We start from the raw sequence: 16605 nt of genomic DNA, 5'->3' as shown, positions 1-16605 counted from the left end.
AGTTGGAGTGAATGACCTGTTTCTGTGCTGCATTACTCTATATACTCTAACCAGTTTACTGGTGCCTGGGTGGGATGATGCTTCCTCAGGCACCGGAGGTGCTCACTGCCTTTCTCTTTGTGCTGTTGTGTCCTCGTGGTGCTATGGGCATGGTGGGGAAAGTAGTCAGGACAGTTGGTCCCAAGAGCAGAGAGGAAATGGGAAGAATTCTGGCAGAGGAAAAAATGTGTGGTCATTGATGTTGCCAATTCTCTGCAGGTAACAAGTGTTTGGGTTTCCTTCCTTGCACCTGCTGCCTACACAGTCACTGTCCTGGTGACAATGACATTTCTCACAATCTCTGCCGATGACATACCTGCAGAGGTACTCACAGTTTTGCACAGTGGACCATTGGCAGTTTGGATCTCAGTACTTCCACTCAAGTGCTTTAATAAGAGAGGAATGCAAAGGTAGAGAGGGAGAAGTTCTCTCAAATTATTGAGTGGAAGGTGAAATGGGCAGAGAGATCCACGGAGAGAAAGGGAAAGAGTATTCCCACAAAATGGGAGCTAAAGTGAAACAGATAAAGATACACAGGCAGGAGGGAGGGGATGAAGAGAAGAGCTGGAAAGCAGTTTGGGAAGACAGACGAGTGAGGGAGGCAGACAAAATTAGCAGATTTAAGGAGAGAGAAAGAGATAAAGAGAGGAAACAAGAATGGAATCTGAGAGACCAGCTGATGAGAGAGAAGGAAGAGAAACTGGAGAGCAGAGAGAGAGTGAGAAGGTCAATGTGGGCACAGAAACTAATGTCACGATCATACGATGATAGAGAGGGAGGAAGTCGAGATAATGAGAAGCAGAGGAAGATGTCACCAGAGAGGGTCAGAAAGACTGAACGCAGTGAAGGTAATAAAAAGAAAGAGATGTCAAGAGAGAAATTGAGGAAATCAAGGCGGAGAGAGGAGGATAAAATGTGCGGAGATAAAGAATGGAATACAGACTGGATGGAAAGGAAGAGGAGAGATGGAGAACAGCAGAGAGAGAGAGGGAAAGAATCTGGCCAAGGTAGAGATAGAGGAAGAGAAATTGGGAGGAGGCATAGAGGCAGAGAGGACAGACAGGGAGCAGTAGAGGAAGAGATTAACAGGTATAGAGAGAGAGGCTGGGAAGACAGAGAGAAAGGATGGGGAGAAAGACATAGATTGAGATGGGAAAGCCAGAAACAAGCAGAAGATGGAGATGAAGATAAGGCAAGCAGAGGAAGAGAAGAAGGGAAAGGAAGGGGAGAAGGAATGATCATTGAAAGCAGAAAAAAGACTCGGAGAAGACACAGAGAAAGGCGATGGGACGTGAGGTCAAGAGGGGAATGGAGGCCGACAGAGAGAATCTACATCCTGGTCAGCTAGGTTAAGTTCATGAGGTGAGCTTTAGCTTTGTCTCCTCCTCCATTTGCTCAGCTGTTGGTCATTGCACCTTTCAAATCTCATGTTCTTGCTCATTACAGGTGATAGGAGCTTCCTCGGTCTGCTTACTGATTATGCCAACAACCTTTGAGAGGAAGAGCCACTTGTGAATAACAATGTCCGATCTGTCCCGAAATCGACCAATGACACCCTGACTTCTACCTCCCACAGTTTGCTCCTAGCATTGTAAGGTGTCACTGTATTTTGACAATAAATCAGCAAAGACAATATTTGTGAGATATAATGTGTTATTAACTTACAGTACAGACTCATACATATAGGAAATCAGACCTTTGATGAGTCAGTCAAATTCTTTTTCCCAGGGGAGAACAGTCTCGTACTAGGGAGCATAGCTTTAACATGTAAGGGGAGCAGTTTGGAGGGAGATGTGGGACATTTTTAATATACCTGGTATAGGCCAGCAGAGGTCGAGATGGAAGCAGATAGCATTGTATCACTGAAGAGGGGTTCAGATAAGTACATTAATATTCATGGTGGACTGATATGGGTCAAGTGCAGGCAGAATGGTTTAGATCGACATCGTGCTTGGCACAGACATCATGGGCCAAAGAGCCTGGTTCTGTGCTGTACTGTTCTATTCCAAGCAGGATATCTCAGATCAGTGCCGTTCACAATGTTCCTGTCATGATGAGTTATTCTACCAATACAGAGCTGGCTGGGACATGCCGAGTGAGTGTCAAGTGGATGGTTTATGCACTTCCATGTGGATAAAGTAGTGCGTCCAGTTGTGGGGAAAACAGTAGGGCAAATTATTATCCTAATATCGGGGAAGGGGAGGAGGGAGTAAGGATGAAAGGAGAGGGTAGGGAGCAAGGAAGAATGGAAGATGGGAGCTGAAAGAGAAGTCGGGGAGTGTGGCAAAAGGGGTAGGAGATAAAGAAGAAGAACAAAGCGCAAAAGCAGGCCAATTGAACTGTTAGAAGAGGAGGGGTGGAGTTGGAGGACAAGGGCTGGTGATAGGGAGAGATGGATAAGGGATGGGGAGATGGAGAAACAAGAATTCCTCTCATCTTCCCCCTCACCCCCTGGCCCTATCTCACCCATCTTCACACTCCCTCCCTGCTCCACTCCTTTCAACCCCTACTCCCTCTCCCAGTTATCCTGTCCTCAACCCCATCTTTTCCCCATAAACTCCACTCGCTCATAACATATAGGAGCAAAATCAAAACACTCGGCCCATCAAGTAATCTCCGAAGCCCTATCCCTCCCCCACTCATGTGCCCTCTCCCATTCTGAACCCACCCATGATGTAATTAGAAGCTCGCACTGGTATGTAAATTATTCGGGGGTGACGATACCGGACAGCCAATCAAAGCGCGAAGCGGTGACTCACCATATAAGGGCAGCTCGCGCCATAAAAGGAAACATTGTCTCTTTATATGGGGAGGAGAAAGTAGCGCCGGGCACCAGTGTCGCGCAGCCTCCGCCATTGAGGGAATCCTCGACCTCCGGGGTTTCCAGTCATTGATTTATTTCTGAAGCCGTGGTGTGATTGGGGGAGAGAGAGGTTCTTTTGCCAGGGCGGGTATGGTGGGTCGGGTGATGCGGGCTTGTGGGTGAGCGCGGGATTATTTGCTGGGCGTGGAGCAGAGTGCCGCGCCGTGCTGCGACTGCCGGTGCAGCGAGTTGGTGGCGGGAGTGAGAAGCAGCGGCGGGTTCCGCACGGACCGGAGCCCTGCACCATGCTGCAGAGCCAGGCTGGAGTTAACGACAGCGTCTCGACCGTGGGCAACCTGCAGCAGGCGCCTCCGCCGCCACCACCACCCGCAGCGCCCCCGCCACCGGGTAGCGTCCGCAACCGGGAACGGGAGCCTCCCCTCAGCTCCGCCTACAGTGGCTCGGAGGCCAGCAGCGACGACGAGGATGACCTGGTGGTGCCCCCGGCCCCGGTTGACAGGCGCGGGGTGAAGCGTCGGGTGTCGGACATGGAGGCAGCGGTCGGCTTGACCGGTCACGACCCGAGCCTGGACTGCGGTGGCGGCCCGGGGCTGGCCGCGGGCAGCGGCGGCGGCGGGGCTTACGGGGTAGTTGCCGCGGGAGGCCCCGCAGCTGCAGCGGCCGGGCTGAAACCGGGCAAGAAAACGCGAGGCAGAGTGAAGATCAAAATGGAATTCATCGACAACAAGTTGAGGAGATACACGACTTTCAGCAAGAGGAAGACGGGCATCATGAAGAAGGTGAGCGGCCCGGGCCGCGGCTGACAGCTCGCTGGCAAGCTCTGGGTTAAATGAGGCGGAGAGGGGGCCGGCCGTTGGAGTGGTGGGGTGGGCTGTTTATTCTTTCTCTCCCACCTCTTCCTCCCCTCTCTCCCTCCCCCAGTATCCGGATCCACTTCTGTATTGATGGGGACAGGTTAAACCCTGTGCGTGTGGGCGGGTTGGTTAAGACAACTTGTTGGATGCGCGGCGGGGACAATCGGAGTTGCAAGAAATATTGCAGCCGGGATACCTCAACAGGTTGCTGGAAATCCAGCCTGCTTTTCGAGGGTACTAGTGTCCGCCGTGACTGCCCTGTTAAAGCTCTCTTTTACCTCGTGGTGTAAAATTGCAGATGCACTGTAAGTTGGTGACCTTTTGCAGACTGATGGTGCCAACTCTGGTGGCTGCACCTAGAGCTGTTACTGGGATTATGGATCGAAAGCAACCCCCCTCCACCCCCCCCCCTTTCTCCCCAGTTCAAGCCAGTTTACTTCCTGGTGGTCCCGCGATGTGAGGAGCCTGATCTGTGAGAAGTGACAGGATATATGTTAGGCCCAGCTCCCCCGGCATTTTGAGGGAAGAGCAGCTAGCCAAGTTATCTGTCCAGTGTCTCCAGCCTGGGCACTGGGCCCTCAGCCTGGTGTCCATCAGTATACTTGGTGTGAGGGGGTGTATGCTGTCGAGCAGGAGCTATGAATTGCAGACCGGAGCGGGAGCTGTTGGTTGTTCAAGTGGACTTCTGGAAGCTTTTGATACCATCCAGTGCTTATTGGGACTATAGTGGCAATCTGTTATCAGTTTTCACTGTGATCTGTCTCAGAATCTGATGTCACAGCTTCAAGGGGGTGAACCTTTGCAACGCATTAGGCTCTTGCCAGGGACTGAAAGCCTGGACATCTTCAGCGCTTACTGCTTCGATAGTGCTGGTGACCAGGAAGAGCTCTTATCACCCAGCAGCTTACTTCTACTTAAATGAAGTGGCTAGAATTCAGACATAGTGGCCATTTGGCCCAGTGAGCCAGCACCACCCATTGCACCCCCGTGACCAGTTCACCTGTATGCCTTTGGAGTATGGGAGACAGTTGAGCACCCACGTGGCCACAAACTCCATACAGTGGCTGAACTGACCCTGGATCACAGGTGCTCTAATAGCCTAATGGTAACTGCTATACTACCATGACAAATTTATTTTCCCTCTCAAACCTGCCCTCTCCCCTTTGCCTTTTGTACCCTTACCAATCAAAAGCTATCAACCTGTGCTTCAAATTAACACCAGCCTGAGCATCATTGTAATTTGCCCACTACTGCATGCAGCCCACAGTAGCAGACGGTCACAAAGGCACACCAGCAGCTCTCCTTTGTCAGGAGTCTTGCTATATCAGCTGAGACTTCCACAGGTTTCCACAGAGTCAGGTTTACTGGCATTACTCAGCAGCAGTGTGGTTCAAAGACATAATTACTAATTGCAAAATAACTAGTGCAAAACAAGTAGAAATTAAGCAGTGTTCGTGGTTCTGGTCAAGATGGCACTGATAAATTGTGACTACGTGCAGCTTCGATGGAAATCATCAGATATCCCGGTTTAGGACCACTGGCAGAAACCCACAGTCACAGCCATGGGAGTATCAATAAGCAATATTGTTTTAGGATGTTTAAAAAAACATGCATCTTCAAATTCTGTTTACTCCAGCCAGCAGACTTGGGCTGCAAGAGCAGTTCCCCTTTAAGAAAGAGAAAGTGGGGAAGGCAAGCTATTTTGTATGTATGATTGAAACACAGAGACCTTAGACCCCCCCCCCCCCCCCCCACTCCTGACTGTCCTGCTGGTGAACGTACAAATTCTGGAAACTAAAATTGAAGACCTCAGAGCAAGGTTGCAGAACCGGAGGGACATCAGGGACTGCTACGAAAACATGGCTCACCCCCGGCCATTTCAGATGCAGTGCTGCAGTCACAGGCTTCATGATCCACCAAAATGACAGGACAGCTGAGCCTTTTAAAAGTAAAGGAGGTTGAGCATGCTTTAGGATTAACTCAATGTGGTGCACAGATCCAATCTCAGTCCTGCTCACCCGACCAAGAGCATCTCGTGGTCAAGTTTCATCCTGTGTACTTGCTGAGGGAGTTTCTTGCTGTCATCTTGGTAGTGGTGTATATTCTACCCCAGGCCAGCATCGGGCAGGCATTGCAAAAGCTGAGCACCGTGATGCCTTTCCTATTTTCGCAGTGGATTACAACCAGGCCAGCTTGAAGAGGTCTCTGACCTACCACAATCATATCACCTGTGGAACTGGAGGAGCCAACGCACTGTTACACCACCATCAAGAACACTTGCTGTGCCATCCACACTTTGGAAAGTCTGATCGTACCTAGTTGTGCTTCTCCCAGTGTATAAGCAGAGCCTAAAGGTGGCAGTACCAGTGGCGAGGACCAAGGAGGTATGGTCGAGGAGGCAGAGGAGCACTTACAGGACTGGACAATATTCGAGGATTGATCCTTGAACGTGAATGAAAATGCTGCAAGACCCGTGTGGATGAGTGTGTGCCTTCGAGAACAGTCCCAGATCAAAAGCTGTGGATGAACTAGGAGATTCATAGTCTGCTGACAGCTGGCTCTGACAGTCAAGACCAATGATCCAAAACCATACAAGAGTTTAGGTATGATCTATGGAAGGCTATTTTAAGAGCGAAAACGCAATTCTATTTGAAGTGAGAGACAGAATCGGATGAACATTAGCCCTGACAGGGTATTCAGGCCATTACCTAATACAATGCAAAACCCAACATCATAAATGGACATGATACCTCACTGCTAGACGAGCTCAACTCCTTTATGTGCACTTTGAAAAGGAGAATAAAACTCCACCTGTGCAAATCCCTGCAGCATCTGGTCACCTTGTGATCTCTGTCTCAGAGACCAACATCAGAACTTCTTTCAAGAGGGTGAACCCTCGCAAGATGTCTGGCCCTGATGCTGTACCTGGCAGGGCACTGAAAACCTGTGCAAACCAACTGGCAGGAGTGTTCAGGGACATCTTGAAGGTCTCACAGCTGCGGTTGTAGGTTTCTACCTGCTTCAGAAGGGTGACAATCATACCAGTGCCCAAGAAGAGCTGCCTGAACAGCTATCACCCAGTTGCACTCACATCTACCGTGATGAAATGCTTTGAGAGACTGGCCATGGTCAGAACTCCTAAGCAGGGACCTGGACTTTGCCTATCACCACAATAATTCTGCACCGAATGCAACCTCACTGGCTCTTCGCTCTGCCTTGGATCGGCTGGATGATGGCGGTGCCTGCATCAGGTTTGATGCTATTTCTTGACTAAGCTCAGTGTTCAACACAGTCGTACCCTCAGTTCTAATCAATAAGCTCCAAAACTGTACTCCCTCTCCCTCCCTTGGCTTCCTCGTTGAGTGATGAGTCACTGCAGATCTGAAGCTACCTTCGCGTTTCAGAAATAGCTTCTTCCCTTCTACCATCGGATATGCTACCTCAGTTTTATTGTTGTCTTTTTGTGCTAATTATTTAATTTATACTGTAATTTTTAGTGATGTGCTGGTACAAAATAACAAATTTCACAATATGTGCCAGTGTTATTAAATGTTACTCTTGATTCTGATCATGCAAAAGTCTGATGGGGCCCAAGTTGTTCTGGAATTTTTGAGCGTGGGTCTCGGACTCCTGTGCCACCTCCTTGATGGTAGTAAAGAGAAAGAGGAATGTCCCAGCTGGTGAGTGTCCTGAATGAGCAGGATGTTTGGGCAGTTGTGCCTGTGATGAGGCTGGCTGAGTGCACAACCCCTGTCAGCATTGGAGCTTGTGATGTAGTCAGTCTATATTCTTACCATTATCTATATGGAAATTTCTAAGTGTCTTTGACACACGAAGTCTTGCACTCTTCATGCCTTCCTGATGATTACATCAATGTGTTGGGCCCAGGAAAGATCCTTTGAGATGTTGATGTAAGAACTTAAAGCTGACAATTTCTGCTGACCCCTCAGGAAGGATTGCTGTGTTCTCCTGACTTCCCCTTCCTAAATCTAATGCCAGTTCCTTGGCTTTGGTAACATTGAATGTAAGATGACTACTCAACTTGCCAATCTGTCACACTCTTATATGCCTCCTCTGCAGTTTTACTTGTGTTATAGGCGTATTTGGGAAAATGGTGTTTGAGTAGCGCCTAGCCCACGGTTATGAATGTAAGAGAATAGAGCAGTGGCTACACTAACAGCCTGAGATGCACCTGTCAGTGAGATGTGATCACTGATCTATTCTGACTAGTTACACCACAATTTGGCATAGAGGATTTGGTGCACAGGATCGCAGGAGAGCGCAGAGGGTTGCAGACTCGATCATGGGCATAACCCTCCTTGCCATCGATGACCTCAAGATGTGATGCCTCAGGAAGAAGGCATCCATCGTTAAGGAAACTCGCCTTCTGCAGCATGCCTCCTTCTTCCTACCACCCGGAAATGGTACAGGAACCTACGTGATTTAGAAACGGCTTCTTCCCCTCCAAAAGATTTCTGAACAGTACCTCATTATTTTATTTATTTGTTTGCTAATTGGATAATTTATAGTAATTTTTGTCTTTGGTGCAAAACCACTGTTCGAGAAAAGGACCCAGTCAGAAATCAGGAACTATTGGCCAGTTAGCTCAACATTTGGTCTTGGGAAAATGCTGGAATCCATTATTATGAAGATAACGTCAGGCACTTAAAGTTTAAAAGAATCTGAGTCAGGTTTTGTATAACTAGCATATGTCCTGAAGTTTGTTAACTTTATGGCAGCAGAAGGAAATTAAGTTCAGTAAGTAGTGCAAAAACAAAGTCGTGAGGTAGTGTTCATGGGTTCAGTGTCCATTCAGAAATCTGAAGAAGCTGTTCCTGAACCAGTGTGTCTGTGTGCTTTCAGGCTCTTGTACCTCCTTGTTGGGAGCAATGAGAAGAGGGCATCTCCTGGTTGATGGGGGTCTTCAGTGATGAATGCTGCCTTTCTGCGGTATCGCTGCTTGAGCTGTCCTTGAGTTGGGGATGCTCGTACCCATGGTGGAGCTGACTGAGTTCTCAATTTCCTGCAGCTTATTTAGATCTCATGCAGTGCCCCCCCCTCACCCGAGACGGTGATGTAGCTAGTTAGAATACTCTCTGGGGAAATCTGAGAGTGTCTTTGGTGCCATGCCAAATCTCCTCAAACTCCTAATGAAAAGTAGCTGCTGTCAATATGTTGAGCCTAGGATAGAACCTCAGAAATGTCACCCAGGAATTTGAAATTGCCCATCCTTTCCACTTCTGATCCCTCTGAGGACTGGTATAAGTTCCCTTGTCTTGCCCTTTCTGAAGCCTACAATCAATTACTTGCTCTTACGTTAAATGCAAAGTTGTTGTGGCAGCACTCAGTGAGCTGATATCTCACTCCTGTGCACCACCTCATTGCCATCTGGAATTCTGCTAATGATGGTTGTATTGTCAGTAAATTTATGGGTGGCGTTTGAGCTGTGCCTGGCCACACAGACGCGGGTGTAGAGAGAGGGTAGTGTACCAGTGTTGATGAGGTGGAGATGCTATTTCTGATGTGCAGACTGTGCTCTTCCAGTGAGGAAGTCGAGGATCCAGTTGCAGAGGGAGGTACAGAGGCCCAGGTTTTGGAGTTTTTTTGGTCAGAGTTGTAGGAACGATTGTATTAACTGGTGACCTGCAGTCAATAAACAGCAGCCTAACATTGTCCAGGTGATACAAGAGCCAATGAGATTGCACCTGCTGTGGACCTGTTGCGGTGATCGGCAATTTGCAGTGGGTCCAGGTCCTTGCTGAAGCAGGAGTTGATTCTAGCCACAAACAACCTCCGAAGCACTTCTTCTCTGTAAATGTGAGACTTGAAGACAGCTCAGCTTGCTGTTCTTTGGCACTGATATGATTGTCGCCCTTTTGAATCAGCAGGAAATTTCTGACTGTAACAATGAGATAGAAAATGTCTTGAACACCTGCCAGTTGGTTGACGTGGGTTTTCAGAGCACCCCCTGTACACCATCAGGGCTCATCACTTTGTGAGGCTTCACCCTCTTGAAAAACGATTTTGCGTCGGCTTCTGGAACAGATCACAGGGTCACTGGATGTTGCAGAAATCCTCATAGCTGTAGTTTCATTTTCCCTTTCAAAGCATGCAGTAAAGACTTTGAGCTCACTTGGGAGTGAAGCATCACAGCCATTCAAGATGTTGGGTTTTGCTTTGCAGGAAGTAATGGCCTGCATACCCTGCCGGCGTTGAACCCTGCCGATTCTGTCTCTTGCCTCCTTCGGAGTTGTTCTTTTGCCCTTGAGAGTCCTGTGCAAGTTGTACCCAGCCTTCCGGTGGAGTGCTGGATCACTAGACTTGAGCACCACAGATCGAGCTCTTGGTAGTCTATGAATCTCCTGGTTCATCCATGGATTTTGATTTGGGAAAGCAGCACTCTCATCCACACAAGTTTTAAGTCGGTGACAACTGGGGTGTACTTATTCCAATTTGAAAATTAATCCCTGAATACGGTCCAGTCCACTGACTCGACAGTCCTGTAAGCAGTCCTTGCCTTCACATGGTACTGCGCGGAGTTCAATTTCTGCCTATACTCCACAAGCCAGGTAATCAGACTTGTGGGCGTGGAGTAGCACGGTAAGTGCTCTCCAGGGTGGTGTAACAGTGGTCCAGTGAGTTGGCTCCACATGTGATTTGTTTGTAATAATTGTTCAGAGACGTTTTCAAGCTGGTCTGCTGATGGAGAAGACATGAGGGCCTGCTGTTCCGTGCCTGTTGATCGTTTTGATGGGATATCTTGGCTGTAAGTTCCCACGGCAGATAAAATGGATGACGCTTGATTGTGAGACGTCCCAGATTAGGTGGGCAGACTGGGACAGCAGCACAGGGAGCCAATCGAGAGACTGAAGCAGAATCAATGTGGTTCTGTGCTGGGGAAATGGTGCTTGATGAATCTTGGTGCTTAAGGATGTAACAAGCAGGATGAATAATGGGAAACTAGGTACTTGATCAGATGCTGGAAGTTTAATACATGATGAGAAGGAAGCTCTTCACAATGGAGTACATAAAATCTATCTGGGATAGATGCATCGTTTTGGGGTGGGGGGGGGGGCTAGAACTAGTGAGATGCCACAGACATCCATGCTGGGCCTCTGCAGTTTACAATCTTTAAATGAAGCAACTGAGCTGGAGAATAATTCTGAAATGGGAATGGCAGTTGTGAGCAGGCCTTCGGAGTAGAAATTGAGCAACTGGGTACAGATCTGGCAGATCAAAGTGTAATGTGGGAGTGGATTATACATTTTGAGAGGAAGCTCGGAATAGTGGAAAGCTTTTTAAATGCTGCTGTACAGAGGGTTCTGGGTGCCCTTGTACATGAAATACAAAGTTAGCATAGAGGACAAGAAGTGATTTGGAAGGCCAGTGGGGTGTTGGGCTTTGCTGTGGAGTAAAATAGGGAGGATTTAGTGCGGCTTTATAGGCCACTGGTGAGACTGTACCTGGGAAAAGGTTGATTTTTCTACTTAAAGACCATTGAAGATTGTTGATCATTGGAGCAAGAGGTGTGTCCCACAGCAAAGGTAGTTCTGTTGCTTCTCACGCCTGCTCCACTATTCAGTAAGGCTGTGGAAAATCCTCTGCTCCAATCTCATGTCTTCTCCCAGAGTGCTTGTCTCCTGGGTAGTTTTGCTGATGTTCTCTGACATGGGCCGGAAGCTGAGTCTTGGAAAGTGGACCAGACTACAAACTCAAAGCAGCTGCTTCAAAGCTCATCGATTTCCTCAGACCATTGGGATGGGAAAATGGAGATAACCCTCCCCCAGTGGTCTGAGCTAAATGTCTCGTGGAATTTAATCAACCTATGAGAGAGCATGATTAACTCCCTGGGGGAGGGGCAGCTACATCGGTGGGCATTTGGATTATTCACCCAGGCCTTTGTGCCTTTTATTGGCACTTCACTGTAACTCGGATAATCTGACTTTCTTGGATACTTGTCAGATTTTCCAGATTATTCTTTGTTACTTGTGTAGTTACCCCAACTGTATTGAGAAAAGGCTGATTAATAATTTGGTGTTTGAGGCCTTGGGGAAGAACGATCTTAACTCTTAATAAGATTTTGAAAGTGTTGGTGTCAGTGTGAAGTAGAGATCTTAACGAAGATGTGAGGCATGAAATGAGAAACATTTAAAGTATGACAGAAGCTAACTTTTAAAGAATTAATATGTAATTAATCTGTATATAATCCCTTAATAAGCACAAAATCCCAGCCCCGACTGGCTAATGAAATGTTAGCTTGGGTGTTATAACTCGTAGAACTGTTCCCACAGAAGGAAAGTTAGCAAATAGAACTATTTTAAGAAAAGACCAAGCTATTGACTAGATGGTCTGACGTACAGAATTACTAACTGCCACTTGGCTGGATTGGACAGAATTTGAATGAATTATTGAAAGAGTATTCACATTTGATAAATCGGAGTTGTAAGCAGCTGAATAGATACAAGGAAAACACGTGGTGATTTGTCCCTTTAAGTTACCACATGGAGCCCACTGCCTCAATCAATTCATTCCAATTTTGTTCAATGAATTTGTGTTAATTAATTTAATATGCAAAAAATGATAGGACTACAGGGACGACTTGGGGTTGGAGGGTTGACTGGAATTCAGGCTGGGTACTCCTTATACAAAAACCTCCACAATCTGAAGTTTGTTTGAACACTGACGTAACTTCACAAATGGAAAATTCCACGTGGTGCTGGGAAGGTTCCCAGGTGATGCACACCATAGGCGGTTCTGAGGAGAGACCTCGGAAACAGTGCATAAAGTGAGAAATGAAGATCTTGATTGTGTATTGAAAGAGTGGATTTGTCAGTATCGGAGTGACCATATGCTGATCATGTAACAAGTAAGGATCTATCACAGCAAACTGGAAAATTTAAGGTAGTTGTGAATATTCAGCAGGCTGGTTGCAGAAATTTAAGAAAAGACACTGCAAAGCAAATGCTGGTCACAAAGCAGCAGAGAAATTCATTGAGTTTGCCAGGAATGTTGCTGATGAAAATCTAACAAGTCAACAATGCTGATTTTTTTTAAAAAAAATGTATACTTAACATAAAACCTAAGTAAAAGTACTGTAACCTTTTAATTACAAGGCATTATAGGTGGAGACTGAAAGCCTGCTGTTGTTGTTCAATCATGTATTCTCCCAATGGTGCTTTTGTTTCCCTGCACTCATTAAATTTTCATTTATTAATGATCAGTAATTTTTTTTACTGTTAGGTATGTGTGATGAACAAGTGTAAGACAAAGATTGCTTATCAGTAGCACATAAATTCAGAGTTTGAAATAATGGCGAACTTAAGCTATCTTATATATTCCAAAAGTTGAGATGCAAAGCCCTTCTGGACCCAGTAGCTCGGAGGGTAATGGTGGGTATCTTCGGGGTCTGTGGGAGGCTGGTTGAATGGCCATCTTGGGTTGAGAATTGATGGGGTCAAAGGGCACATGCCAGTTTTTTTTATCCTACTGAGGAATTAAATGTGTTAGGGATTTTTGTAGAAAAAAGACTAAAATTGAGCATTTTAAATGGTGAGGAATTGAAAAGTAATGGCATTTAGAGGGATCTTATGAAGTTAATATACAGATAGCAAGCATTTTGGAAGGCAGAGTGTATTGCCTAACATTTCAAGAGGACTTAGAATAAGGGTGGATGTTAGTTGGTCTTATTACAGAGTTGAGGTGAGACCACACAGGGTTTCTAAGGAAAGGTGTGTAATCAAGGGAGTGATTGCCAGCTTTGTTTCTGAGGGATGTCAGGTTAATCCTGTGAATAAAGGTGAAATCCCCAGGCCTTTCCTCTGGAGTTCCGGATGAGGATTGTCTTGTGTACCCTGCACAGTGACATGTTTACCAACAAGTTGGTCACTCAGGATGAATGAGAGGAAGTTGCTTTATTCAGTGCAGCTGATCTTTGAATTCTTTACCCAAGGGGGCTTTGGTGGCGGAGATGTATAGATTAGATATTAAAGGGAACCTGTGGTGCTGAGCTAGCTGATCAGCCATCATGATACGGCAGAGCAGGGCAGGATGGAGGAGAGAACCACTCCTTACTGTTGCGTTCTCTGTGTTTGTAGAGTTTGTGCACCAGTATCAGATGCAGATTGTGTGTACTGTTGTCTGGGGCTCCACGACAGGATGCTGCGAGCTTTGCATGTTCTGTGCTGCAGAGCTGCCAGGGTGTATGTTTGAGTTAAAGCAGAGCTTGTTGTCATAAGCACATGATGCAATCAGAAATTACAAATTTGCAACGTCGCAGGCACATAGTGTCAGATGCTTGACATTTACAAGAAAACATAAATTGTACATCATTAAAGAAAATGATGTGAATAAATAAAAACTGTCCATTGTAGTGCAAAGTGGACATAGTTTTGCCAGTCTGAGGTAGCGATGAGGGACGTTTAAGCTTCAAATGATAGGCCTGACAACAGCTGAGTACTCAATCTTCCACTCCTGACCTGACCTGGTCTAACAATCTCTTGGAGTGATATTCCAAGTGTTTACAAAAGCTCATTGTGCAAACTTGGCCATTACTGAGCCAGTGTGCACATGTTGGGCTTGGGTCAGATGTGCAGCTTCTCAAGTCCCAGTGTACTGTTCTACATTAACCACTGCCCCTGTACGGACCGGTGCCCCAGTGTACTGTTCTACATTAACCACTGTCCCTGTACGGACCGGTGCCCCAGTGTACTGTTCTACATTAACCACTGTCCCCGTACGGACCGGTGCCCCAGTGTACTGTTCTACATTAACCACTGTCCCTGTACGGACCGGTGTCCCAGTGTACTGTTCTACATTAACCACTGCCCCTGTACGGACCCACCAGTCCCAGTGTACTGTTCTACATTAACCACTGTCCCTGTACGGACCGGTGTCCCAGTGTACTGTTCTACATTAACCACTGCCCCTGTACGGACCGGTGCCCCAGTGTACTGTTCTACATTAACCACTGCCCCTGTACGGACCCACCAGTCCCAGTGTACTGTTCTACATTAACCACTGTCCCTGTACGGACCGGTGTCCCAGTGTACTGTTCTACATTAACCACTGCCCCTGTACGGACCGGTGCCCCAGTGTACTGTTCTACATTAACCACTGTCCCTGTACGGACCGGTGTCCCAGTGTACTGTTCTACATTAACCACTGTCCCTGTACGGACCGGTGCCCCAGTGTATTGTTCTGCATTAACCACTGCCCCTGTACGGACCGGTGTCCCAGTGTACTGTTCTACATTAACCACTGCCCCTGTACGGACCCACCAGTCCCAGTGTACTGTTCTACATTAACCACTGTCCCTGTACGGACCGGTGTCCCAGTGTACTGTTCTACATTAACCACTGCCCCTGTACGGACCGGTGCCCCAGTGTACTGTTCTACATTAACCACTGTCCCTGTACGGACCGGTGTCCCAGTGTACTGTTCTACATTAACCACTGTCCCTGTACGGACCGGTGCCCCAGTGTATTGTTCTGCATTAACCACTGCCCCTGTACGGACCGGTGTCCCAGTGTACTGTTCTACATTAACCACTGTCCCTGTACGGACCGATGTCCCAGTGTACTGTTCTACATTAACCACTGCCCCTGTACGGACCCACCAGTCCCAGTGTACTGTTCTACATTAACCACTGTCCCTGTACGGACCGGTGTCCCAGTGTACTGTTCTACATTAACCACTGCCCCTGTACGGACCGGTGCCCCAGTGTACTGTTCTACATTAACCACTGTCCCTGTACGGACCGGTGTCCCAGTGTACTGTTCTACATTAACCACTGCCCCTGTACGGACCCACCAGTCCCAGTGTACTGTTCTACATTAACCACTGTCCCTGTACGGACCGGTGTCCCAGTGTACTGTTCTATATTAACCACTGCCCCTGTATGGACCGGTGTCCCAGTGTACTGTTCTACATTAACCACTGTCCCTGTACGGACCGGTGTCCCAGTGTACTGTTCTACATTAACCACTGTCCCTGTACGGACCGGTGCCCCAGTGTATTGTTCTGCATTAACCACTGCCCCTGTACGGACCGGTGTCCCAGTGTACTGTTCTATATTAACCACTGTCCCTGTACGGACCAGTGTCCCAGTGTACTGTTCTATATTAACCACTGCCCCTGTATGGACCGGTGTCCCAGTGTACTGTTCTACATTAACCACTGTCCCTGTACGGACCGGTGTCCCAGTGTACTGTTCTACATTAACCACTGCCTCTGTACGGACCGGTGCCCCAGTGTATTGTTCTGCATTAACCACTGCCCCTGTATGGACCCGTGTCCCAGTGTACTGTTCTATATTAACCACTGCCCTGTACGGACTGGTGTCCCAGTGTACTGTCCTATATTAACCACTGCCCCTGTATGGACCGGTGCCCCAGTGTACTGTTCTACATTAACCACTGTCCCTGTACGGACCGGTGTTCCAGTGTACTGTTCTACATTAACCACTGTCCCTGTACGGACCGGTGTCCCAGTGTACTGTTCTACATTAACCACTGTCCCTGTACGGACCGGTGCCCCAGTGTACTGTTCTACATTAACCACTGTCCCTGTACGGACCGGTGCCCCAGTGTATTGTTCTGCATTAACCACTGCCCCTGTACGGACCGGTGTCCCAGTGTACTGTTCTATATTAACCACTGTCCCTGTACGGACCAGTGTCCCAGTGTACTGTTCTATATTAACCACTGCCCCTGTATGGACCGGTGTCCCAGTGTACTGTTCTACATTAACCACTGTCCCTGTACGGACCGGTGTCCCAGTGTACTGTTCTACATTAACCACTGCCTCTGTACGGACCGGTGCCCCAGTGTATTGTTCTGCATTAACCACTGCCCCTGTATGGACCCGTGTCCCAGTGTACTGTTCTATATT

General features: G+C 47.6%; 1 protein-coding gene across 3 annotated transcripts in view; it reads left to right on the top strand.

Annotated features, from left to right (window-relative positions):
• The first annotated feature begins 2910 nt into the window (after positions 1-2910).
• LOC132400979 (serum response factor-like) overlaps positions 2911-16605 on the top strand; it is a 66734-nt gene continuing 53039 nt past the window's right edge. The window contains exon 1 of one of the 3 annotated variants that reach the window (XM_059982635.1): positions 2911-3642. In XM_059982635.1, the coding sequence (XP_059838618.1) occupies positions 3148-3642 (495 nt within the window). In that variant the 5' untranslated portion in view covers positions 2911-3147. The remainder of the gene's footprint in view (positions 3643-16605) is intronic. The other 2 variants (XM_059982632.1, XM_059982633.1) reach the window with 2 other exon arrangements.

Source organism: Hypanus sabinus, chromosome 10 (genome assembly GCF_030144855.1).
Source record: "Hypanus sabinus isolate sHypSab1 chromosome 10, sHypSab1.hap1, whole genome shotgun sequence".
NCBI classification, from domain to species: Eukaryota; Metazoa; Chordata; class Chondrichthyes; order Myliobatiformes; family Dasyatidae; genus Hypanus; species Hypanus sabinus.
The sequence above is the reverse complement of the archived record's forward strand: the minus strand, read 5'-3'. Positions and strand labels throughout refer to the sequence as shown.